Source organism: Synchiropus splendidus, chromosome 1 (genome assembly GCF_027744825.2).
Source record: "Synchiropus splendidus isolate RoL2022-P1 chromosome 1, RoL_Sspl_1.0, whole genome shotgun sequence".
NCBI lineage: Eukaryota > Metazoa > Chordata > Actinopteri > Syngnathiformes > Callionymidae > Synchiropus > Synchiropus splendidus.
In genome coordinates, this window is record NC_071334.1 from 17,378,432 (window position 1) to 17,405,085 (window position 26,654).

General features: G+C 42.3%; 2 protein-coding genes across 2 annotated transcripts in view; both read right to left on the reverse strand.

Annotated features, from left to right (window-relative positions):
* Positions 1–5,954, reverse strand: part of prdm5 (PR domain containing 5) — a 28,407-nt gene extending 22,453 nt beyond the window's left edge. Inside the window, exons 1-8 of the mRNA XM_053846349.1 lie at positions 5,692–5,954; positions 5,152–5,235; positions 4,597–4,719; positions 2,844–3,012; positions 2,590–2,767; positions 1,375–1,467; positions 1,183–1,304; positions 472–551 (exon numbers count right to left, since the gene is read on the reverse strand). Coding sequence (XP_053702324.1) covers positions 472–551; positions 1,183–1,304; positions 1,375–1,467; positions 2,590–2,767; positions 2,844–3,012; positions 4,597–4,719; positions 5,152–5,235; positions 5,692–5,790 — 948 coding nt within the window. The 5' untranslated portion in view covers positions 5,791–5,954. The remainder of the gene's footprint in view (positions 1–471; positions 552–1,182; positions 1,305–1,374; positions 1,468–2,589; positions 2,768–2,843; positions 3,013–4,596; positions 4,720–5,151; positions 5,236–5,691) is intronic.
* A 9,728-nt stretch (positions 5,955–15,682) lies between these two features.
* ndnf (neuron-derived neurotrophic factor) lies at positions 15,683–25,916 on the reverse strand. The gene is made up of 4 exons (XM_053884195.1): positions 25,613–25,916; positions 20,130–20,324; positions 19,746–19,870; positions 15,683–18,309 (listed from the first exon to the last, which is right to left on the reverse strand). The coding sequence occupies exons 2-4, from the start codon at positions 20,321–20,323 to the stop codon at positions 16,913–16,915; spliced, it is 1,716 nt and encodes a 571-aa protein (XP_053740170.1). The 5' UTR covers position 20,324; positions 25,613–25,916; the 3' UTR covers positions 15,683–16,912.
* Between the last annotated feature and the right edge of the window lie 738 nt (positions 25,917–26,654).

The window sequence follows — 26,654 nt, forward strand, 5'->3', positions numbered from 1 at the left end:
GATGTGTAAAGGAATGTTAAGAATCAGTGTGAGGACTCAGGGACAAATGTATAAATATAGATAATAATATGCATGTATGACTGGCATTTTAACTATGTAATAGTGTGTGATAATAACCAGAAGTATGCCGGCATGCTGAGACTTCCAACAAGAGCTCCATGACTTTTACAAACACTGAAATGCTTCATATCATTCAGTATCAAGAAGAGCTCTTAGCAGCAAGGTTACGTCTGCCAACAGAGCCTCTTAAATTTCCTGGTCCTGCGGGAAGTGATAGTGAAAAATGAAGCTAGCCTCAGCTCCCTGTGTCCTCCAGAATAAATCATTCTAGTGTGGGGAGGAATAACTGAGCGGAGTGAGCTCAGGAGGCTGATGTATGTGAAAGGTTAGAATATCAACACAGGGGAGGGACAGAGATAATTACATCCGACTCTTAGCTAAATGTCATGTTCTGGCCATTTGGGTCCCCACCTTTCGATGCTCTTGTAGGTTCAGCGACGAGGAGCATTTTCGGTTGCATATATTGCACGTAAGCTTTCGCCTGGCGCTGCCTGTAAAACGGGACATGAGAGAGTACAATAGTGAAAACAATGAACCCATGTTGTGACCTTAAAGTAGCCAGACATTTATTAAGCCTGTTTAATGGACATGTAGACCCCTGATCCCCCTCACAACTCCGTCTCCGGCACCCTCCACTTATCCCCGTCTAAATCACATGACCCACATCTGTCGAGTCTGATCCACTTTCCCCTAACCCCCAACCACATGCGCGTGCCACATCCTGACCACACTGAAAAACACGAAAACCCCTGGATCTCATCTCAATCAGACTGAAAGTCTTAATCTTGGGTTGATAGTGGATTCGGATGTAATGCTGCGCAGATCTGTGCTGCCCTACTTCCTGTCATAAATAGCTCCGGAGGGCAATTTGGCTGCAAGAGTGAGAACCCCCAGAACACTGAGGTCAGCAATTATGTGGTGCTTGTAATTAGAGATGTATCTTGGCATTACCGAGGTCGAACTGATCAAGGTCAAGACCTGTCGATGCAGCAGGCTGCCGATGGACAATTAAATTCATGACATGATGTAAACCAGAGAAACAAGAAAGCATCCGTTGTTTTGGCGATGCTAAGTTAACCTGTGAGTCTGGGAGTAAAAGAGTGTAAACAAAGAGGGTCTGACCTGAATGAACATTTCCTTTATGCTTCTTCAGGGCGTCCTTGCTCTTGAATCTTTTGCCACAGCTCTCAGCTTTACAAACAAACCTGGCATCTCCTTTACAGGCTTCTTTATGCTGTTCAAAACTGAACATAAAATACACAGGTTAAACAATTTATTGGATAATCAAAATGTCCTCTGTTGACATGAGACTACCTGGATTCGGAGCTGAAGGTGCTGTGGCAGAGCGGACACTGGTGGCCTTTTGCATCACTCAAGGGATCTAAAGACTCCGCACAATGCAGAACGCTGAAAATTGAAATACAAAGCAACATTGTCAGAACAACAGATTGCGTAAAGGACTGATGTAGTTGAACTGTCAAAGCTCATCTTAAAACATCCCCCTGTGATGCAGATTAAGGATTATTTTACATGTGTAAATAGAAACACACATTTATGTTAGAGAAGTGTTTCAGAGAGTGCGCTCATCATCACACTGTCCTGAAAAAGACAGGCTTTCATCTAGCTCAGCATAAATGTTTGACCAGTGAGAATGATGGATGAGGAGAGTATGAAACGTAAAAGTTGTCGGCCTCTTGTCCGCAATGAGTTTTCACATTATATCACCTACACATTCACTTCTATACACAGGGGATTATTCATCTTCTTACAGTGTTTGCAGATTTGCCACAGGTTTGGGGAAAGACAGAAATACCAAACTAATGGTTCACTGTGGAACACACATGCTACTCACAGATGCTACTGAGCTTAGCTTATCTTAGCATAAAGGTTAGCTTAATTATTAGCATTGTTACTTCGTTGCACCTTCATTATATGGCTCATTCAGTTTGTTGGAAATGTTAATATGGCTGGAAAGGCAACCTGAATGGCGGCCACAACGCGGCAGGAAGACAAAGTGAGACGACATTCGTGACGATTCGATGGCGACTTATGAGACAACTCTCTAAAATCGTTGTTACGGAGGTGATGGAAGTCAGCACGCAGGACCTCAAGTCTGACATGAGGAGGGAACTGGGAGAAATATGAATCATGACATGACTTAACGGAAAAGATGAAAATATACTTTTACAAGTAAAAGTCGGCGAATCCTCACCACCCCAGTACACAATCCAAGATGGCTCCACCAAACACAAACAGGAAGTATGTATTTTAAACCAATGAAATATTTCTTCTTTCTCTTTATACTGTATGTATTTATCATGACGCAGCATGTATCTGGACAAGACAAGTGTGAGAATAGCTTCCATGAATGTCACTGTTTTTTTTCCAAACTGAAGTAACTGGAACGCGCTGAACTGGGCTGTGATGTAATTCCCAGCTCCGAATTCCCACATCCAAGATAAGTGGAACAGCAGCATATGTCATTCAAAAGGGTTCACAATAAGACATGTAATGGAAGAGTGCACCCACTGGCGCTGCAGAGCTTGTTTGACAGGAAACTTTTTGCCGCAATTCCTGCATTTGAACTCCTTCTCCTCGGTGCTCGGTCTCTGGTGGAGGGTCTGGAGGTGGGCAGCAAGGATCTCCTCACTGGGGAAGCTGCTCTCGCACAGAAGGCACGGATGGTCTTCTTTCTTTATCACCAGCTCTGTCGATGAGTGTGTCCAATATTGAGTAAAATTCACTGGATTTTGGTAAATTCAGAGCACAAATGAAGGAAATACCCATTTCAACAAGGTGCTTGGCCTCTCTGCTGTCTTCGTCATCATCATTGATGTCCTCCTCTTCTTCCTCTTCCTCCTCTTCCTCCATGTCGCTGTCTAAGTAGCCGATCAGGAGCTCAGTGTCTGTCTCTATGTCATCAATAGCCAAGTAGAAGATGTTCTCTCCATCCTGAGGACAACCATATTTCGTGAATAAGACAGAGACCAGCACGACTCACATGGGGCAAGACAAATAATTATGATTAAGGAGAGAGAGAGAGAGATATTTGACAAACTTCTGTTTTTAAATCACAACAATGGATAACATTTGAAATTATTAATATTTTAATAAATAAGCAAGACATGCAAACCTAATAGAATTTATGTTCAGTTAGCATTTTCTTTAGTCAGACAGAATTATTTAAAGCTGAAATCGTAATTCAAAGTTGAAAATCAGATTACTGATAACCCAAACAAAATCAACTTAAGAAGCAAGGAATTACACCATTGCAAAATGGCTCTTCTCTTCTATCACCTATCCAAGATAGTTTACTTTAAATTACAGCCCTGACATATTTTGTTTTCGAACCACTGCTTGAGACAAAGCATTTGCCAGCTATCTGTTGCTTGGTGATGTCAAAATGAAGTGATCGCGCCAACTCGGCATCCAGTGAAAAATCTGAATGAGGGCAAATGTCAGAAGATCACAACCTTTAAATGTTGTCATTACTTTCCTAAGTCCCTCGAGGTCATGTTAATATCATTTAAACGTCATTATTCTTCAACTATCGGATTCCAGATGTACATAAATAACAATTAGAGAGATGAAAGCATGTCAATAAATCTCGATGTTGACAAAACACAGAGCCAAGGCAAACACACATGACCTGATGTTGCTGATGTTTAAGCCACTATTCCTAAGCCACCTTCTTGTCTCTGTCGCAACAAAGCTGTTTACTAAACTGCTGTGTAGTGACTGAAGAGATTCCCCAGAAACAGTTATTAACTTCGATGTTCACAAATCCCCCTTTTCTGCAGCTCTTAGGAAACTTATTTGAATTTTATGACACTCAGTAGCCGAGCCACTGCTGTTGACAACATAATAACCCCTTCCAGTATGTCCACTGTGTATTTAGGACGTTACATATTGCAACGATACAATCGTTTTTTTCTATTTCAAGCCTAAGAATAACAATCTGGATCACATTCCAATCTGCTGCATTTAGTCTGACCTCTGAATGTACCACTATAAATTGATAGAAGCACTTAAATTAATGCTCATAGAATTATGTCTCCTGTCAGTGGAGATCTGCTCTATTTAATACAGCAGTTCAAAAGTTTAAAGGGTCAGGTCCGCATTTTTTCAGAGACTTTCTAACTAGCATTTGAAGGCTAGATGTTGATTGTGTATGGGCATAACTAAGGTTTTGAAGTGCCCATGAACAAAGCATTTCTCAATCAATTTTGAGCTGCAAAACACATAGCTTTCCTGCAGCAAATGATCCTTCCTCCAAATCTCTCATATGATCTTTGTTTTTGCATTGTGTTGTCATTTTAATTCACCATTTCCTTTTTTGCTAAAGTGCAGGTGTATGAACATATTCCAGCAAGTGATTTTTGAGACATTTTTGTGTAGCATTTTATGATCTAAACTTCAAGTTGGCATCCATTTTTACAACCCCATGAAAAGACTATAACGAATGAGAAAAGTCAAGTCCAAATGTATCAATGTGTCAACCATAAGCAATTCATAACCCTCTGACAGGAAGTGTACCTGAATAGCAGCCAAGTTCTTCTGCTCCTGTGAGGGGGCCTGATGAACGAACCTCAGCCAGTTGGCATAACGTGGGTTACTTGCGTCCAGTATGTACAGCACATCTCCTTTACTGCTGCGCACCTTTGAGAAAAAGCAGTCAGAGAACAGCCACTTATTCTGTAGTGTCTTCAGTTCACTTTACAAAACCTGCTATGCCAAAATAATTGACAAGCAAATTCATCTTCTTAACAAACTTATTCCACAGACGTTAATGTTACTATGAAGGAGATCCCTCAAAAAGCTACCGCTATGAGCTACAACTACTAGTGCAATTACATGCTATAAATAATATTAATATTATCAATATAAATATAGCTACATACAGTAAGCATATTATTTCTTATTGGTGATAAAGAGAGGATTGTTTCAATTGAGACACAAACATTTTTTATTTTACAATGAAACATGGCTTGAATGGTGCCAAAAAGAAAAGTGTAGTGAAGCATTTATGACAGCTTCAGTTATAATATAACTCTCAAATAAGAAAGGACTTGTGTCATTCGTGGTGTTTACCTCCCACATCAGCCTGGTGTCACAGCTTTCATCCAGCTCACCAGGCAACTTTTTCTCACCAGCAAATGGACCAAACTTTTCCCCCTTTGGAGGAGAGATAAGACACGTTTTATTGGGACGGTGGGTGTAAGTTAGGAACAGAACATGTTCATGGGAGCAGCCAAACATCCCGGGGGCGTGGTCATGAACTCTTCATGATGCGTTCACTTCGCCTTACCACTACAATGCGACTGTTACTTTGCTCCAAATGTGTCGATACGCGCCCTCCTCGGTGTTGTCCGCCAGCTGGGGGGCGCATATCAAAGCCCTCGTCTCTCACTTTGGCGTTTTTTCAGTCACTGCTGAACTTCTCTGTGCAGCAACTGTAGCTACGTGGCACTTCACGTCACAGCCGCGCTGCTGCTCTGAGACCATGGCAGCGGGCTACATGAAGCTAAAACGACCCCATAACTCTGCGAGAACTTCCACAAACGCCAATGAAAACCCTAACTCTGAGCAGAAACGACGCTTGACTCGGTCACAAAGTCAGAAAACACGAACCTTTTTCACTCGTCTCGCCGTGTAAAGCCCGATTCCATCCTGGACTTTGGAAGATTTCAGGGAAAATCGGTCTGGCACGTACATACCCAACATTGTCATTGCTGGATAACTGTCCCCCTCACTGACCACGGGAGCAGTGTCAGAGGTGTCAGCAGTGTGCACTCATAGTCGGCTTAGATTTTGGAAGCAGCTCAGTCTTCGTGAAGAGGACCAGGTTGAACTTCTGCTGCTCCTTCAGCAGGAAAGGCGAGCTGCGAGCTGATTGGTCCAAAGTTTGTAACCAGAAGCGATTACCTTTGAGAGCAGCACGCTCAGCCAGATGTGGATGCTGCTGCACGTCACGCGTCTCTGGCACAGGCGCTCTCAACACGACGTGCAGCTTGTATTCAGTGTTGCTCCGAGTGATGACATTGTTATGTTTGGTTTTTGTTGGATCGTTTTTTTTTTACATACATTAAAAACATCTCCCAAAGGTCTTGCTGTGAATATTGTTAGAATTAAATGTCGCAACACAATCTCCAATTTTAGAAAGGTTGGAACCCCCAAATTAAGGTTAATTTAATTAAGGTTGTTTTATATATATATATATATATATATATATATATATATATATATATATATATATATATATATATATATATATATATATATATATATATATATATATATATATATATATATATATATATATATAAGATTAAAGGTAACCCCAGCGCTTGTGGAATGTACTTTATAAAAATTACACTAATAATAATCGCTGATAAAATTCTGCAAAAAACCAAATTATGAGAAACAATGTAACTGAGGAAAGTGGCATCCAAGCAACAATAGATCTTTTTAATTGTCAGTTACATTTTTATTCAACTTGTTATCATTCAAAGACCTATCTTATTATACTCCATGTGGATTACACTGAAAATAATCAAAAATACATATTTTAATTAATCAAACACATAAACAACAAGAAATATAATTAAAAGTTGAATTGTGCTGTTTGACCTTTGGATCCAGTCTTTCTTCTTTACAGTTAATGTCACAGTCAACCAGTCGTTGTAGCATGAAGCCAAATAAGCATCACATCATCTCCTCTTAAACATAATTGTGGTAACACATACAGAGGAGATGGTTGATATGAAGCCAAAATAAAGTACTTAAATGTTGCACTATTGAAGCTAAGGTGAGATACATTAAGTTCTATTTCACATAGTTCCTGGATAGCATTTACTTCTTTAGTTTATCTCTGGCACAGCAGCTGTATATATAGTGTATAGAGTATAGAGTGTAGAGGGCCAGGTTTCTCTCTCTATAGAGGCTTCCACCAGCTTTTCTGGAAGAATATTGATGTAAACTAAGGGGTGCAATCTCTCCTCCCCAGCTTGCCCCAGGTCAGCCCCAAGGCCTCCTCCCAATAGTGGGGGTGTGCGAGAGGCATCTCAACAAGATGTCGGACAGCCCTCACTCTTTGGCAATGGTAACAATGGAGTCTTTTCAAATAAAGTAGACAGCATTTTCCCAACCATTTATGGGCAAAATACCAATGATTCTAAAAGGAAGCCAGTTGGCATTTTCAGCTTTTCTTATTTCACTTGGAGGTGTATCTGTGATGAAAAACAACCACAAGTGAGTTACACATGATAATGAGAGCATTGGTGCCAATCTGATCTGGGTAGATATATATATATATATATATATATATATATATATATATATATATATATATATGCAAGCCTGCAATTACCAACTTGAGGCCTTGGATTCGATTTCTAAACAAGGAAGCATCCCAAAATAACAAACGGAAGGTTCCATTTGGGAACTGACTAACTCACTAACTGTTCCTATCACAACACTTGTGTGTCAGAGTTGGTATTTGGATTTCAGCTGTGAGTTGATTGTCATATGGGTTGGCTGGCTGTTTGTGTATAGTCTGTTTTTGAACACCTCTACATTAAACATCAGAGTCCTTTAATCAGCCCGGTGGCGGAGCCGTGGGGGTTCTTCATGTTTATGCCACTGCTTCCTGTGTTTTTTGTTTTTGTGTGTGTGTGTGTGTGTGTGTTTTTTTTTTTTGTTTTTTTTGTGGCTGATGGTTAAAACTGACTCCCGATGTTTGGCTGTGAGTCAGTGAAGTGGTGAACCCAAATGTGTTTCCCAAACAGTTTTGTCTTCATTTTTTGCTTGACGATTCCACATCCCACCAACCCCCCTTAACCCCTTCCCCACCCCACCTCTTCTTTGCTCTGAATCAGTCCACTGGTGTTGTGTTGCTGATGAACTTCTAAAAGACATAGTTGAGGGTCAGAAGCAGACTTATTGGGTGACAAGTCCGATCCCTGGACTGTGAGGGTCTTTGTGCACCAGAGCCCCACCCTTGTCCTCCTTGGTCCATTTCGGCTTTCCATGACCTCTCTGTCAGTGCCTTAGCCTGCCAGGGCACGACAACTAAATGTCACGACCTCTGTCGTCCTCTGTGCTCTCTGAGGACCCTCCAGACCATTAACTTTCACTCAGCTTTCAGTCCGAGCGGCTCTGATCTCCGACACCTGCACGACAGACTCACAGAGACGCACACAGGAGTCTTCCTCTAAACCAGGAGACCCATTACAATGTCAGAGGATAATCCAGATTTGGCCATTTTAAGATGAAGCACAGGTCTGCTCAAATATCTAAGATTCTTTTGTAGTTTTCCAGAGCTTTAGGTCTTATTCATGAAAGAGCTGAGAACCATCAAAGCAAGGATTTGGTTTTGATATTCTTAAAGGCTGATGAAGTCTTTTTTCCCAGACGTGACAGTGTCTAGTGGAATCCCAACCTTGTTCCAAGCACCTTTTTTCAAAATTACAAATCATATGTGTCCTAGCGGGTAAATGGTTAAATTTACAAAGTCGCTTTGAGATAAATCTTGGCAATCTGCGCTCTTGTCAATATATCACATATATATCTAATGTTGGGCGGGCAATTCAGTTTCCTAAGGGCCCACATTATTTTCCGCGATTGTTGTGAGGGGCCGTCAAGTCAAAAGACACGCGAAAAGAAAAACACCTTTCATTAAGATACATTTATGTACTTACATTTTGCGACTAAACATTATGAAAAGAGAAGAAAACAGGAGGAAGGTGTAACTGTGACATACCACTATGTGCTTTGACTATGTGATTTGCTTACATATCTTTCATTTTATGTACATTTCCTTAAAAGATTCTCCATATAAATTATAATCAACGGAAGATCTTTCTAAGTGGTGAATATCTATCTAACACATGATGTTCCCCATTGTGGAATATGTGGAATAAAAGCTATTCAGTCTAAGAAATAAAAGAGATGAAAACACCTGAGTTGTAGTTAAAATATTAATGTATGAAGAAAAAAGTACATTGTCATCTTGTAGTTTTGCTGTGACCTCATGAGGGCCGAATAAATAGAGGCGAGGGGCTGTATGTGGCCCTAGGTCACATAGATCATATACAAACAGTATTGTTTGTATTTTGTTAGTTCCCATTAGCATGCCAAGAATTATCTCCTTCAAGATCCTCTCCTATCTATTTATATATTAGATCTATTTTTCTTTCATGAGTAAAATATCGAAAAAGAACACAGCATATTTGTCATCTAGAAAAATTGACAGATCACCAACCCTGGCGCGGAGCCATTCCATGGCCAGTCTGCCAGGAGAGTCTCTGTGGGCCAGAGAGTACAGAAACCACATTTAGGACATGGTGAAGGAAAAGATTTCATTGAAATAAAATACTTTCAGTCACTTTTTTTCCAAGTAAATATTTTCACTGGATGAAAAACTGACTCTGGCTAGGATACAAATGGTTCCATACATGATTTTCCAAATGGATGTGTGCATTTTTTTCTCAAATCTCCCAAACCTGATACTGTAGATTGAGGGTCCAGACCACCTTTTGTTTCATGTTTCACAAACCCCTGCAGTCTCTCGCCGCAGCTCCCTATTTCAAGGCTGTCGCTGAATAGCCAGCAAACCATTTCCTGACGCTCCGAGGTCACTGGATAAACAATGTTTTTATTTGACAAGCCTGGGGTCGCCACTGAAGGAGACTCTTCAGAGGGAGCCTGTGGAAATTACTGTACTGATGAAGCGTGAGAAATTACAGCCACTTAGAAGTGATTTCACAAGCTCAAGAGTGCTGGGGACCACCCTTAGGCAGCGGCAGCGCTAGACGTGTGTACGCAAATGCACAAGGACAGTTGTGCTGGACACACACACACAAGGAGAAACAAAGTTCTATCAGCATTATAATATCCAATGCAAGTCGCCATTTGAGTTAAACATACAGAGGGCTGACACATGCAACGCCCGAGGGCCTCTAGTCCTCTCCACCCTTCCTGGGAATGGTTTTGTTGGTTTGGACGGGTTTGGAAAGATGCGTATGATTTTGTGAGCTGGTTTGGATTGCAGCCACAAAAGCGATCCATCCCTGGAGCCACTGACACAAGTTCGACTTCCTAATGCTTCTCTTCCTCTGTCTAAGATTTCAAAACCATTATAATTTTGTTTCAAACTGTTTGCTTAGTGGATTTGAAATACCATAGAGGCATGTGTTAGGCGATCATGTTGTTAAAATGACTCGCACGCACTGTGTGGAATCAATCCTGTATCTCCTTATTCAGCGTGGATCTTCACGCCCAGTGGTGCTCCACTGCTGTGGAATACACAGACGTCACACTTAAAGACCTCCCGTCTGTTTGCTGTCTGTGTCTGCTCGGACTCTGTGTGAGCTTCTGCCCCCTTTTTCACGATTTCTGTCCAAAAGTGTCACTCAGCTCAAAGCTCAACAGCAAGTCCGTGGACACAACAGCAACCTCCCTGAAATGGCCCTTTTAAAATGGAGAGATGAGAGAAAATCTCACTCTTGCTGGTTGATAGTGAAAAATAAACAAACCAACAGAAACGCTATTGAATCAGTAATGAATTTCAGCCAGAACTGTCAGAATTATCCTTACACAAGGCAAAATAATCAACATGTATGTTTAATACACTCCCACTTTGTTATAGTAAATGAATATAGGTTTGTAATTTTAAGTGACAGTCATCATTCTACATTTTTTTTTCACTTGTAGCTTTAACCAGGGCAATTAATGAACACATTTATTGCTATGATGTCTAGCTACTCCATTAACATTTAAAACACAGGTGAAGATGAAAACCTTGTTTACATCCAGAGAGTAATATGTTTTGCATGGACCATTTTTGAGCTTCAATGGTTCAAGTAATGAATTAATTACTGGTATTTCTTCGGGTGTATTTTTGTTCTTTTCCTTTTCAAGAGTTTGTCATCACTATCAGCCATGTAACTACACTGATACGCCACTCTCTGTTGCCATCGGATGAGAAAAGATGGCACTTTGATAACACTCTTGCAAATACATTCATTTGCCAAGAAGCATTGCAGCACATAAAGACAGGCTGATGAACATGTTTCACCAGGAACAAATATTAATGTTTTGGCAGCAACAGAAATGGTGTGCATATGCTAATGGTAAGGAAGTACTATAAGATGTTCTGGATAAAACTCTGGAATACATGTTATGAAACATGCTCACGATATTTATGAGCTCTTCAAGGGAAAGTTACCAGATGTTATCGTGCCTTACTGCCTTTGGCACAAGAGAGTGTCAGAAGTCCTGAGCCTGGCTGGTCCATCTGCCACAATTCATCAAAGAGTGGGTTAGAAGTTGATGTTTTCAATGTTTCCCTCCTAAGACACGGCCAGCCTTCTTTAAAGGCTTAATCTGACTGATGGTCTATAGCTCCTTGTCTGGGAGGCTCCTCTGGCGACTACAGAGCAGCAAATGGTCTACAGAAGTCTGCTGCCCACAGCCATGTTCAGAAGAACAGTCTCAACTGTTTCCTTTCCTTCTAGAGCGACAATGTGGTGTGCTGAATTCTGTATGCTGTTGACTCTTTACCATTTAAATCTGCTGTCCTTGTGCTTTACCTCCACCTCTGGCTGTACTTGTAGTACTGTTGCACTCCCAAATGAAATGTGCAGCAAAACATTTGAAGAATGAAGTAGGGATGGCAGTGTCACATAGTATACAGGACAGTACAGAATGAACCCTGCTTTGTAAGTACAAAGGTCATTGCTATTTCTTAGCACTTTTCAAACCAACCCTAAACAACACTATTTAGCACTTCGTCATTCATGTCAAGTATCCCCACATAGGACAAATCATCCCTGTATCAAAGACCATTTTCAAGAATAAAAACGAAAGACGCCCTGAAACAAAAGCAGTGAATGGTTTCCAGTGTCATATAATCAAAGATTTGCTCTGCACTATTTGTTTTACAATAACATTCAGGGTTTTGGGCGTCTGATCAATCAGACCAAAAATAAATACAACTTTAATGTTTCATTAAACTCTCTGATGTTCGGCTGTTTAAAAACCACTACAAGCTCTGGATGGAAAGACCCGCTTCATGTCTGTAAATATTGAAAAGCCCATTATCAAGAGTCACGCAGCTATTCTTGGCCACACATTAGCGTCACAACTGACTCAGACTTCGAGCTCACGCAACTTTGACTCAAGACTAAAACAAGCCTCATCTATTATATCTGCCGACTGAATCAATGCGATTGCTAGATGGCAGTCATGTGATGGCATTTGTGATGTCTCAGCTTAGGTGTCAGAAGGACAGAAATATCTCAATGTATGTACATTTTGAAGACTTTTGACCTTTATTGTTGCATGACAATTTTACGTCTTGTAAGTAAGCAGGGAAACATCCCTCAACGAACCTAGTGGTGCTGGAAATTCTTTCTCCATGGTGACAAGGAAACTCAACCAAAAAACCACAACAACACTTACTAGATGAATAGTATTCATTATCAACCATCACAATTACTATCTGCTGCTTGCTTTTATGATGAAAATAAACAGAGGGTTCAGTGGGTTCACCATATCTTCATACACACTGTTCTCTAATCCATCTGCAGCAGGAGTCACTAACCTTTTAGCAAACGTGAGCTACTCCAAGAGCACTGTGTGACCCAAACGGTTCAGTACACACTTCTGAAATCACAATAAACATTGGATGATACTTGTCAAATACTTGTCCGCAGAGTTTTCACAATAATTACCAATGGTGTAACAAAAAGAAAAAACTCAAGCAAACTCAAACATAGCAAGATGCTAATGATTTTGAAAATTCTTATTTATTTTTTGAACGGCCCGTGGGCTACTTCCTTGGTCTCTGCTGGCTGCCTGCGGGCACCATGTCGGTGAGTCTTGATCTTCAGCGTTGGCCTTCATTCAGCGTGACAAATGAAACTATTGCGGTCATGCAGGTGACAGCTGTCAGTGGTGGTTTTTTAATTTGGTTTGGGTCTCAAGTCACGAAATATGGGACTTTTCTTCTGAAAGATGACATGACAGTGGCGCCTAAAAAGCCCCTCTCTTGAACTTGATTGTCCATTAAATGATGAACCAAACAAGTCAGAGATTCAATTTCATACACGATGGAATGATTTCTTCCTGTGGTGGCTCTACACATCCAGTCCAGTAAAAAGATAAACTTACCCAACCAGGAATCAAAGCCAGGTCTTCCATGAGCTGCTGTGATTGCTGCACCACTCACCCGAGTGCTACACGTCTGTCTCCACTCCTTACCCAGCTCCATGCACACACATATATACAAAAGTCATACATCAAAGCCTTGCACTCATTACCAGGCACAAGATAAACACAGACAGTCCTGCAGATGGTTAGTTTTCGGAGAGAAGTCGCTCTGTATATGTATGTTTGCGTGCGTGTGTGTGTGTTTGTGAAGCATGATGGTGAAATCTGAGTGGGTTTTTTTTTCCATCTCACTCTTCTCACACAGATGAGAAAAGAGATGGTTTTGTTTGACAAAGCTTCCCGGCTCATTTTAGTGACACATTGAACGGTCATCTTCATTCGTTGCACTTTATTGGCGAGTCATCCTACATAGAGCCTCTCCCTCATTATTTTGGGGCAATGGCAGGTTAATGGAAACCAGGTGCGGCCACTGTGTGTTTCCTCTGACCAGTTGGTGATTGACAGTGTCGACGTGGTGGCGATGGATTGAGGTGCAGCAGAAGCAGGGTCATGATGGAGACGGGGCAGTTCACAAGAAGTTGCTTTTATTGGCGAGAGAGCAGTTTTGTTCACCTGGGACGCCACTTAATTGGGACATGTGGTCGGGCAGCGGCGCGCGGGCCTGGCTTTTCTCCTTCTTCCTTTTGTGGTGAACTGGTTAGACAGTCCAGCAGGTCAACCAACTCTTACTGAGTTGGAATGGGCTTATGTAACCAGACCGCAGAGTGAGAAATTACTTTTACTTCTGTTCGCTAAAGAGCGTCTGTTTCTTGAAGAACTCAAAGTTACTATCATCTCATTAACACCCCAGGGAAATGAAAATTAGAAAGTCAACTATTTGGTCACCAACATGATTTGTGGAAGGCCCACCATAATTTTGTTTGGCCACGCTTGAAGGATGGAGCAGAAAAGATGTATCAGTACCACATGAGTCCAGATAAGAGTTGATACAAGGTAGTTGCTTGCAGCAGTAATGCTCTCCAGATTAGATTTGTGTACTTAATTCCATCAGCAGAGTTGGAACATGTCCACTGCTGGCAGAACCCAGGCAGAACCCAGAATATTTTTTTTTCCTAAGATAATTTCATTTTCTACTATTGTGTATTTCTTTCATCATTGTTTTTATTTTTATTTTTTTGTTTAGGCCCCCAAATATACTGTTCACAACCACCTCATAACAATTTCTTACATGGTCACGTTTGACTAAAATGTTACTCTGGTTTCATCCATGTGATATTTATTTTAAAAAGTATTTTTATTTGTAATGGGTATGTAATGGAACATGGCCTTTCAAGTTTAGCTCATTATTGTTGCTTGTTGAGTGTTGCCTTCAACAAGAGTCGTAGTTGAATTGCCCCAACCACTCCACATCGTGATGTAAGCGCTTTTAATACAAAGACTTCTTTTCTGACTTGTTATTTGGCCTTAACATAAAACATATTTTGGTTTAACTTGCATAAAGCATCAACCAAATATGTGTTAGTTTGCAGTATGTGTAGGGCAGAGGTTAAGGAGAAGCGTGAGCTGGAGAGAAGAGGAATGGAATTCAATCGGAGCAAGACAGAATACAGGTGGGCTGGTGAAGTTCAAGGGAGTAGAGGTGCTGAAAACAGATGAGTTCAAGTATTCGGGATGAATCATCCGTGCTGACGGACAGAGATCAAAGAAGGTGAAGAAGAGAGTGCAGGCAGGGTGGGATGGAGGTAGAAGACGGATGGGGTGATCTGTCACAGAAGAGCAGTAGTGAGATCAGACCTGAATAACCCGGTCCTCAAAGGGCCCGGGTGGTGCATATTTTTGATCAAACCAGTCAAGCACACGCAGTTTAACCAATGAGGTTTCAGGTGTACCGACAGATGAATACTCCAGACACCTATTGGTAAAAAGGTGTCCTCTACGTTTTCTGGAACAAATTGCCCATCCGTGAGCACGACTGCAAAGGAAGCACTATAGGACAGCTGTGACACCTGCCATGATGCATGGAGTCGAGACAGTAGCTCTGTCAAAGACAGGAAGCAGAGTTAGAAGAGTCATGGTTGAAGATGCTCTGGTTTTCCTTGGAAGTGGACAAGATCAGAGGACAAGAAACAAGACAACCAATGACGGCCATGGATGTCATACGGACATGAGAGCATAGGTGCGAGAAGGAAGGATGCACGAGACAGGCTGTGGTGGAACGTCACTATTACGGTAAACGGTAAAATAACAAGAATGCATTTAGCGTTCCCTTTTTCATATCTAAGTCTCTTCATAAAACTAGCAGCGCTTCTTCTTTCCTGTTAGGTTTTATGTTTTCTGAACCTATAGTCACCTTAAAGTAGTACTACCATCATCATTTGGTTTCTTAAGTAGAACAGGAACAGAATGTATAAACACAAAGTTATTTATTGTTATTTACATAAATTATATCATCAGATCATGGTCATACATTGAACATGCATGAAACATTGTGATTGAGTACAGCTCACTCATCTTTAAATGGATCTGTTTTTTTAGAGGGAGCAACCATCTTCATGTTGTTACCCCTGAGCAGTGAGGAACAAAAATGTCGATACATGGATATAACTTCTTGGTCAAAGTTGTGTTGCTTCTTTCTTGTTTGCAAAATCGCTCATTATAAAAAAATATGAATGGCGTTCCAGACAAGATAAGTACGATACAGTCCATTTTAATACTATACATCTATCAAACATGACATGATTGACATTGATGTGCCGGAGAGGTATTATTTTCCAAGCGAAGACGTCTCTGATCTTTTGAAATAAGCTCGAAATCCAGCCAGAATTGAATTCATCCACAGAGTCTGTCAGAAGTTATTTCTGGGCTCATTTCAGCTCACTCAGAGTATCAGGTTCAACCCTAATTTCAAGCGTCTGGATCTATAAACACAAAAACGTAGCGTGCTCTTTCATCTCAGAGCCATGATCGTGATGTTAACTGCTTGGCAAAAAGAACATGACACCGAGGGTGACACAGGGATTATGTTTTCTATATTTAGCGTTTATGTACATGATTACTGGCAGGACAACTCTGTACATGTGAACACACAGCGATACAGTGATATTAACACAGATCTCCAGCACAGAACACATTTACAAGATGGGCTCTCGATCAAACAGAGACGGGAATGTCTGAGCAACAGCTTCCTCTTAAAACTGGAATTTCCTTCTAGTTATTATTGTAAAAAACTGAGAAGAGAGAGACGAAGGCATGAAATAATTTAAATTCCTCTTAAAACAGGAGGTAAATATGGAATAAGAGAACTGTACAATGCGTTTTGTTACTGTATCTCCTCAGGTCATTGGTTGAAGTTGAAGGAACAGGCAAGTAAGTCAGACAAAAGCAGATGTGTCATGCAGCAGCAAAAAAAAGAACCATGATTTTTGAAGTTCTGCCTCCCCAGAGGCAACAAAATGGCAGGACATGTCTGGTTATGATGCACCTCACACAAAGGACCACCCAGACAAGCCATGTAAACATAAATATACAGGTCGATATCGCTCAACAAACAGTTCAGTCACTGCCACAGGCCCATCAGCTGTGTGAGTAGTCTGTTTACGCTCCTTAGTAGAATATCACTTCGAGTTAAATAAACTTATTTAATATATATTTATAATAGATTTATTCTCTGCAGAGTCATTTAGCAGTACTTCCGTGTTTTCACCAGTTTGCTCTGGTATTTCACTGAGTGGCCACTGTGTCCCACCACGTAAACGTCCAGCAGGTAGGTCTTGCCTGGCTCCAGACCGGCGATGGTCTCTGTGGTCACAGCTTTCTGCAGATTTGGACTATGGAAGTACTTGCACAGGACCTTTTCTGACTTCCTGCGAGTGTCTGGTCCAGCACATTGGTTCTGTTCCCTCCTCCGTTGCTCCTCACCGTAATTTTCCGCCACCTCTTTTCGGTAAATGCAGTACTTGTTGCGATCTTGGGTGCCCAGCCAAGCTACGGTCACAGAAGAGCATGTGCGCAGCTTGTCGAAGGCCTTGATACGCGTGTCCTCTGGAAGTGAGGGGAAGGGCTGTTTGCTGCTGGGCTTTGTGGTGGCCAGCACCTTCAGAGTGGAGGCTCCTTTCCTGCTGCCCCTCAGACGAATCAGGTACTTGGCTTTTGGTTTCCCGCGGAGCTGGAACTGTCGTACTCCCTCAACATTTTGGGACAAGAGCAACTTTCCATCACGCCTTACTTGCACCTGGACAGAATCCAGACACGTGTGGACGAACAATGTCACTCTCTGGTGTGAAGACACGGGAGCAAACCGAAGGAATTTGCTTCCCTTCCTCTTGATGAAAACATCAGATACTTTGCCGTCCTTGAGCTCTACTGTCTTCTGACGCGCTTCCTCTTTTGTGCGTGCGAAAGTGCCAACATACGCTGTGCTGGTGTTGGTCGCCGAATTCACAGCAAACACATCAAAGTAGTACTGCGTGTCTGGTTTCAGCTCAGCCACAGTGTAGATGTTCTTGTTGCCGATACACACTTTCTGTATGTCAGATGATTTAGGTTTGATGGAATACGCCCGAGAGATCTTGTTGCTGGTCAGCCCTCTGTCCTTGCTGAAACCATTGTCTGAGGGAACAAAGCCAAAATGGCTGAAGTCAAAAGGGCTAAAATCTCTGCCGGGTTTGGGCACCATCATGAATGCATCGTCGGCACTGATCTTTGCCTCCGCAGCACACATGCTCTTGAAGTTGTGCTCCTTGTTAATGACAACACAATACTGAACCGGCTGGCCCATCAAAAAGCCAGTTGGTGTGGGCTTCCAGGCCAAGGTTACAGTGGTGCGACCAAGTGATGTCACGTCCACACGAGGGTCGTAGGGCAGCTCCGGGTAAGGCTGATCAGACTCCGGGGTTGTCGTGGCATACACCTTAAAGTTGCTGTCCTTCTCCGTGGACAACAGTTCCAGCTGGTACAGACCCGAAGGAGTGCTGGTGGCCACGTAGGACTCTACGTCGTTGCCCTTGTACGTGAACAGCTCTGTTCCCTCATCTACTGTCACCTGCTGCTTCTGTTGGTCCAGCGGTTCGGGCTCTCCTGGAAAGCCAGAAAAAAAATCACAACATGAGCTTTCTTGCCGTGACCACATCCACATTCCCTGTTGCAGTCTGAAAAGTTACGACCATCACAGTGTTTTCCTTCTTTTACTTTTTTTTGGAGTTATGGGAAAATCCATCCAAATTTTGCTAAAAGGTGTTGATGCTGTGAGGTCACAAGTACCCTCTACAAGTCTCACGGACGATTAGCGCCTGACATGGCAGCCTTGTTTTCACACCAAACATCCCCGAAGATCACAGCTCAACATTCATTCGACCTTTCAGAGGAAACAGCGCTACAAAGAAGCTCCTTGTAGTTTCAGCATCAGGAAAACAGCCTGACCTCTTTCCTTGGCTTGAGCAAGAAGCCATAATATTATGTTTGTCAACCAGCGTGCTCGGCAGCGTGCTAAAAATTAATGTTCGGCAATCTTCTCCCAACAGAGACATTAGCAACGAGCGCTGCAAAGGCACTGCAGCGCTCTTGATACGTTTAAGTACTTAAAGAGACGCTAAATCGAGTGCTTTTAGTAAGCACGGCATTCAAGTGTCTTGAGGAGGCCTTGAACTGAAAATGGAACAGCCTACTACTACTAGGCGCCATATTCTTCCTCCGCTATTTTCCCCAGAATACCATGTACAAAAAAGATTTTCCGACTCAATCCTTCGTAGCGGTCGACCGAGTTGATTTTCATCATTGGATTTGGGTCTTAAAGATGGAGAAATAGCATAAAAGCATCCCAAACAAAGTAGAGCAAAAAATACGCTGATTGTGAGGAAAATGTTTGTGGTTTTCGGACTCTCTTGATCAAAGTCTAACACGTATGACTGAAAACTTTCTCGTTCCAATCACTTGTGTTTTGACGCTTCTTTTTTTCTTAGTTTTCTAGAATTCTTACTTATTTTAAGGCTACTGCAGCTATCAATTTGAGGGGTTTGACAGCAGCAGAACGCTATCACGATGGTGATCTGTCAACTACAGGCAGTCGGAATGTTCGGCTGGTGCAATTATAAATGAGACTTAGGCATGTGGTAGAGTCACTTCCTAAAAACTGAGCTCAAGTTTGGTCAAAACCCCAGACGAAGACAGCTTTGATGTAAAGCAGAGATATCACTCTCCGACCAGAAAGGAAGGAAACAAAGTCGACAATCAGACAGTGTTTTAGGAAGACCAGACCAGGCTAAGTAAAGGGATGAGGAGGCTTTGATTCAGCTGTTGGCAAGTGGAAGCTTTTCTTTGAAATTATAGACAGCGGCTCGGCCCATTCAGACATCATAAGTGGTCAGACGAGACGCCTCGCCTGTGACTTAATTAAAACCCACAAAAACACTGAGCCTAACATCAGTGCCGGGGTTAATTGTGTGCAGCAGGGGGTAATTATATTTCCACATAACACGTTATTAACCTCTTCCAGAGGAGCATAATGTCACTTATACCTGATCCTTCTCCACTGGCCTCCTCTGGCAGCTCCTGCAGAGTCAGTTTCCACTCCAGAGGAGCGTCGCAAGGTGTCACCGTAACAGACAAGGGTGTGTTGTCCTCCTCCACCACAAAGTAGTACCTGCCGGAGATAGCAGGTTAGCATGGTGCAGAATAGCTGTCTGGATTATAATTCTTTGGCAAAGTAGGAGGTATGAATAATGCATATAAGAGGCGTGTGTACCCTGGGATATTATCACGTTTGACCTTGGTTGCATTTGCTAAGCGCTAACAGTTGACGTCCTCATCTATTATTTATCTTCAGCATCATCGAGTTACAGAGTTCTACCTTGAGTTAGCTTTCAGATGAATAACGGCAGATTCCATGACTGTGATTTTACCTTTTCGGCGTGTCCCTGAACAGGTAACCGCTGATCTCAGCTCCGTCTGGAATGACCGAAGAGTCATGGAACAAAGACTTGTCTCGAATCTGCATCTGGAAAAGCCCTTCATCTCTAGTGGGCAGCTTCTGAGCCAGAGATCCCAGACCCAACAGCACCAGCAGCAACACGCTCCAGCCTTTACACTGCCGCATCCTGGAAAACAGGCGAGCCAACAGTCAGTTTTGACTTTTCCAAGACAGATGAGAGATAATGCAAATGACAAATTTGAAAATATTGTTGGATCAGGGTAAAGGAGCTCTGCCGTTTCTCTCTATCCAAACAGAGCTCATGCATTGTTAGCACACACTGCTCCACTTCAACGTACATACTAAAGAAAATGTTCAGGTTTTGACATCAACGTTGACACCAGGCGTGTTAGCATGGTCGACCCACACAGAGGTTCAAGATTTGAGACGGAAACAACACTAACATAGCGTCTCAGAAGCACCCTGTTCTATAAACAGACCCTCACCACAATCCATGTTGTGGAAGTTTTACGGAGTCTCACATAAAAGATGTTGGCGTGCACAGATGGAGTCGTGGCTCAGGAGGAGGTGCAGCAGAGTGCCTCTCGTATATCCCCTGTCTATTGATTTTGCCCCATTGATTGTAGCTGATGGGAACGACAAATCCCTTGTGATTTAATCAGCGTAATGACCGCAGATTAGCCAGATACTTTGCTGCCATTTACTGCAAGTGAGATGGTGTCCTTTTAATGACCCCTCTCCTTTTCTTCGCTCACAATCCTCCTGTCTGGCAGGATCACAGCTTTTCTTTATCAACCAATAATCTCTTTTCACACGAGTACGCTTTCGCCTCTCAACATTACACTTCTCTAGCTCTGGTAGGTTCGACCGGCCAATTCAGCACAGGGCAAACCACTGCAGTATTATTTCTGTATCATGTTAAAACATGGGTTAGAAAAAACACAGAGCTCACACTCGCGTCTCCATCCACGTCTGCCTCGTGTCCTGCCATACTGCCAAACTTCACAGAGCACAAGAGCTGTTTAAGTGGTACTTTGAGCACCAAGTGGGGAGATCCTTATCGTCACAACTCGCCTCACTTCAGCCGGGTGTCAGTCGAAACAAAGTCTTTTAACACTCAAGATAGTGGGGCGAACAAAGTTGTTTGGAAATGTTTTTCCTCCCAGCCTCCCAAGCATGATGGTGGTTTGTAATCAGTTCCTACACATAGTGAGGTCATTACACTGTCACTGTTTGTAGCTTAATCTTCCTCAAGAACAATAAGCACAGCGCAGATGGAGATAAGGAGACAAGAGTGAAGCATGACGTTCGTATCGCTACTTAATCACCAAGCGTTTTACTTGGACAACAGCTTTTGTCATGTAAAACACTAAGTAAGATAAACGTTGCATTGAACAGGGGAAATCGAGAAGTTGTTGAGTTGTCGTTGCTCTCACCCCGCAGCTGCGACAAACTCTTAACTCAAATAGTCGTCACTCTTACATGATACCAGGTTGCATTTTTACTTTTAATCACAAAAAATCCTCTTCTCAATTTCTGATAAGAAATTATCCATGTGCACCACTTTTTCATGGTCTTCTATGAATGTGTTATTCTAGAGGCAATCACTAATCTAAATATGGCAGATGATGTCAGTGTAGTTTTGACACAATGATGTCATTTTTGTTGACATATTTGGAAGAATTGAAAGGCTCCTGGTTGTTTACTTAAATGTTGTTTGTAAAAACTTTGGTAACATTTCTGAAACTCACTTTCAGATGAATTAGAACACTTGAATGTCAATCTGAATATGATCGTGGTATCTTCTTTTCCGTATTTAATATCGGATTTCTCTAAATTTGGGTTTGGTGAGCTTTGAAGAGGAAAGGTCCTAAAACAGGAACATGAGGAACCGAACAGCATTGTTGGGTACCCACAGTTAATTCAGCTCATCTGCAGTTCTCATGCCACCAAAGTTTCAACTGAAACAACGCATCAAAAAATATCTGCGTCTGGAAGAAATAAATGTAATTATAACGGCGAAAAATGTTCTTCAACCCGAAGCATAATTGGAAGGCAAGGTCACCCACAATCAGGACGACTCCTTATGTATGTTCAGCCTCAGCTATTTACTCCAACACGTTTTGGTTTGTGTGTTTGTTTTTACATCACGAGCCTCCTTGTATTCCAAATGTAAAGCAGAGGAGTCAGCAGGGTTAGAATAGTGTCATTTCACTGTAGCGCAGAAACGTAACCTCTTTATTTGACCTTGTTCTACTTTTCAAGTCATTACAACCAACTGAGTGTACAAGAAGAAAAAGTTCACCCAGATGGATGCAGTTATTGCACAAGCACATTATTGGCTTCTTAGATACGCTAATCATTTTTAGACTTGTCTTTAAAGGGTTTAACAAATGCATTATATTAATAATTAGCAGCCATTGGGATCCACCTGGCATTCAAAAGACAATTACACACGACCCTGCTTTTCTTCAACTCAAATTTGTTGCCACATTTAGGTTTCCCTTTGCTTTCTGACAGAAAACCAAGAGACAGAAGTCATCAAGTCAACACAGCTCAGTGCTTCAGAATGCGTAAGACTCCAAGCCATGATTTCACTGAAAATATTTTCACATTATTCTTACTCTTGTCTTTGCACTGAACTTGTAAATGTCTATCTTGACACGATCTCTCACCCCCAACAGCAAGTAAGAAACTCATTTGATTCCTCTTATTTCTGTGTGTTTGATGTTTTCAATTGTTCATTCTTCCATTGATCCCTTCTGCAACTTCACTTGTTCCACACTCACTTGACAGCACATCTTACAAGTAGAAACAAAGCTACAGACTTTTTCTTTCCGAAACAAATGTCACTGTCTTCACTTACGGTTCATGTATTGCATTCTGCTTCACGGTGTATGAGGCAACAACAATATCGACTGAAATGCCCTTTTATTATCCAAAAAACGTTTCTATTCATATTTAAATGGCTTTCAATTAGTGATTTATATTTCATTTTCAGTTTCTGTATCTCCTGTCTGAAAAGGTCATGAATATCATTAACGTCAACCATGTTAAATAATTGAAGATTAAGATGTGTAGAGCTTCCTCACGCCATGCAGGGACCTTCATCAAGTTCATATAATTTTGCACGTGAATAGTTTTAGTAGATGAACACTTATTACTGTTCTATATAGCTTCAAGAACACTCCTTTTTCCACCTATTTTTCCCAACAAACAACAGGCACATATCATGGATACGTTAACATCATTACTTTAGGGCAGTGGATCTTAACCTGGGTTCGATCGAACCCTAGGGGTTCGGTGGAGATTCCGCCGCAGAGGTCCACCCCTCAGTCTAGTCTGCAGTTAGTGTATCATATTTTATTTTTTACTAAAGAAGGGTTTGGTGAATGAGCATATGAAACTGGTGAGGTTCGGTGCCTCCAACAAGATTAAGAACCACTGCTTTAGGGTAACACAAAGACACACACGTCTTATCTATGGTGATCACACAATCTCAACTCCACCAACAATATGTTCTCGAAAAAGTGACATTTCAAAGAATTGAAAATATATCACACGACAGTGAAATGACAATGCGCTGATACTGTACGATTGTGGTTCCATCCTGTTGGGACAACATAACAGAGGAAACCCGTCAGGACTCACATTCTGCCAATGCGTTTCCCTCAACTTCTGCAATGACTCCATGCTGCAAATGACATATTGGCACGGCGACATTTATGGTGGGTGTGTGCACGTGTTGGTGCGTTTGTCCACGCACACCGGCTCCTAACTGGCCCTGCTCTCCCCTCTTTCCTCTCACTTGGTTTAAGCAGTACCCCTCCTTCCCTCCAGCTCCTTGTCAGGACGGATAAGCCTCCTGCTTGCTGCCACATGGAGCTCATTAACAGAACAGGAGGGAATAAAAGACAGTTTAATTTCAACACAAATAAAGAGACATTTCGGATTCCGCCCAGCTCGGAAGACCTGCTCGGAAGACCTGCAGGGATGTATGCTTTCTTTAAAGACGGCAGATTTACGGCGGGTCCTCAATGGCCAGCTCCATCAGCACTGTCATTTCGGGGCCAACATTGGATTTGCATTGAGTGGAGGGCCGGGAGCCAAAGATGGAACCACACAGGACCTGGACCTGTTCTAGACACAGGCCAAACCAGCGCGGGTCTGGTGCGCTTGGAGAGCTAAACAGCTCATTAATGAGCGCGGGTAGAGACTGCGGTGAGGGCCTGGGTCCAAGGCTGGTCAATATTATCTTCATGTGTGTGCGTCACGCAATTCCTCCTCCATCTCTAAATCACCACTCAGGTTCTGTCTCCCTGCCATCCACAACATCACTCACAGTTTGAGTTTCACGTCACCAAAACCAGGACAGAACTGGCACCGTAACCGCCGTGGAAAGTGAAGCCCACTTTCCTTTGCCTTTTCTCCGCCTGTTCCATCTCCGCATTTAGCATCTTGGAATGTCTCAAAGCAGGAGGGTCAGGTCGCCGGCCACTTTCTGACAAGGAACCAGCCATTCAGGCAGGATTGAAAGAAGAGTGGGGGGTGTATGAGTGATGTGGTGGTATTGTGACTGCAAAGGGTGTTTATATATTAGGAGAGAAGATGCCCCCATGGGAACGTCATCCTCCCACTGCCCATCATCCAGGGCACTGGAGTTCTTCGTGGGAAAGGGTTTTAGGGTGTTTGGGGCAGCAGTGTGAGCTGCTTGTGAGGGGTTTTAGCAAATGAATGGGGGGTCTGCTGGTGGGTGTGGATGTTATGAATAATTTAACAAGGAAGTAAAAAGTTGTGGCCTTAATCTTCCACCGGTGACTCTGGATGAGTGACAAAGGGGCAGAGACTGTACACACACAAACACACACACACGTACACCGTGGACTGTCCCTTCTATGGACGCAGCAACACAATTCTTTCAGCGGCAGTTTTCATATGCAAATAGCGGTTTAGTTACGGTATGCGACGCAGACCTTCCCGTTTTAAGACTTTTTCTCCACGATTCAACCTCCTGAGAAAGTGGAAGAGATGATGCCCCGGAGAGCAGACGCGTATCCACGGACGGGATATGAAGCATGACGGGAATAAAATCACCAAAACTTTACAAACTTACCAAATTATGCGCGCACAGGTGCATAATTCCTCTTCACATACACAATATCCCTTCGCATGTTCTTCATTTATAGGTTTAATTCAAGCGCATCATGGCTACACCAGTTTCAATCTACACAAACCGCACAATAACAGTGGATTTAAAGAACACGCGAGTCCAGACTTGAAACTTTCCACTAGTTAAAAACTTAAAAATGCCGTCCTGATATTTTTCAAACACGCCGACTGTCAAATAGAAGGAAGTTTAAAACACATGAAAGAAAGTTTAAAAAAAAAGGTTCAGACGCGCCGCTTTACGCGCCGGAGGCAACACACAGCCGTGGAAAAAGAGACATGTCTTACCTTAAAGTGTATCAAAGTCCTCACAATGATGTCCTCCTCTTAATGTCAGGTAAATAAAGTGAAAATGCGCAGCAAAAAGAAAGGAGCCGTCCTGAGTGGCTCCGCTAGTCCGCTGCGTTCCCTTCACTCTCTCATCAATTGGATTAGACCAGGACGCTTCTGCTGTGTGTTCGCCGCTTTCCTGCCGATTTAACTGGTCTCTAGTGGGCAGGAGTGTGTGTGTGTGTGTGTGCGTGAGTGTGTGAGCGTGAGTGGGTATCCCGAGCGCAGCCTGCGCGTCCCACCCCTGCCGAGCCGCTGCTATTCAAACCTCCTCTGGATTGGAGGCAAACTGGTGCGAACTTCAGGCTCAGAACCAGCCCACTTCAGCGAAACCTGAGTTTCTCCAACTTTCTTTGCTCATCACTCCCAAACATAACAGTCCCATCTGAAGGTCAGACTTCCACTGCAGGGATATGAGACTCCCTTCTTCACCTAGCCATTTTAAAGGCAGAGCTTTGACCATTAAAATACATTTAAAAAAACTTTTAAGTCCATTCTCAACTGAACATGAATGAAAGTTCAGTTTCAAGTATGTGGGTCACCAGATAATAAGCAATATCAGTTGTTGTGTTTTTTTACGAGACTAAACAAAGCTAGTGGTTAACTTTTATGAGGGAGAAAAAAAATCAGTTAAATAACAGAGAGAAAATTCTGACTTAGTCCTGCTTAGTGTTCAGCTGAACCAGAAATACGACATTAAATTGGCATCGAGCCTCAGAAGGAGTAGCTGGATCGACTTCAAGAGCTCCCTTCTCTCTATGCAGCATTTTTCAGGCACAGTAGAGCCACAATATTCAAGTTCAAAAATTTAAGAAAGTGATTTAAGAAAAGAGTCGTTTTGATGGTTTCACAGCAAAACATGTATGTTGTCAATTCCACCAATATCCTGCTTGTTCATACTTGTATTTGTTACATGACCAGTTTGATATTTATGCCTATTATCATTATGTGAGTGGTTGATTCTTGTTCGCTGCTTGTTTGGATCATTGACATTCAACTC

Excerpts from the sequence above, each read along its gene's own strand:
- ndnf (XM_053884195.1), bottom strand. The coding sequence starts at position 20,323 with ATGCGGCAGTGTAAAGGCTGGAGCGTGTTGCTGCTGGTGCTGTTGGGT. Across the intron at positions 19,871-20,129 it reads TTCAGGGACACGCCGAAAAG|GTACTACTTTGTGGTGGAGG; the intron begins GTAAAATCACAG and ends TATCTCCGGCAG. Across the intron at positions 18,310-19,745 it reads GGCCAGTGGAGAAGGATCAG|GAGAGCCCGAACCGCTGGAC; the intron begins GTATAAGTGACA and ends CTGGCTTTCCAG.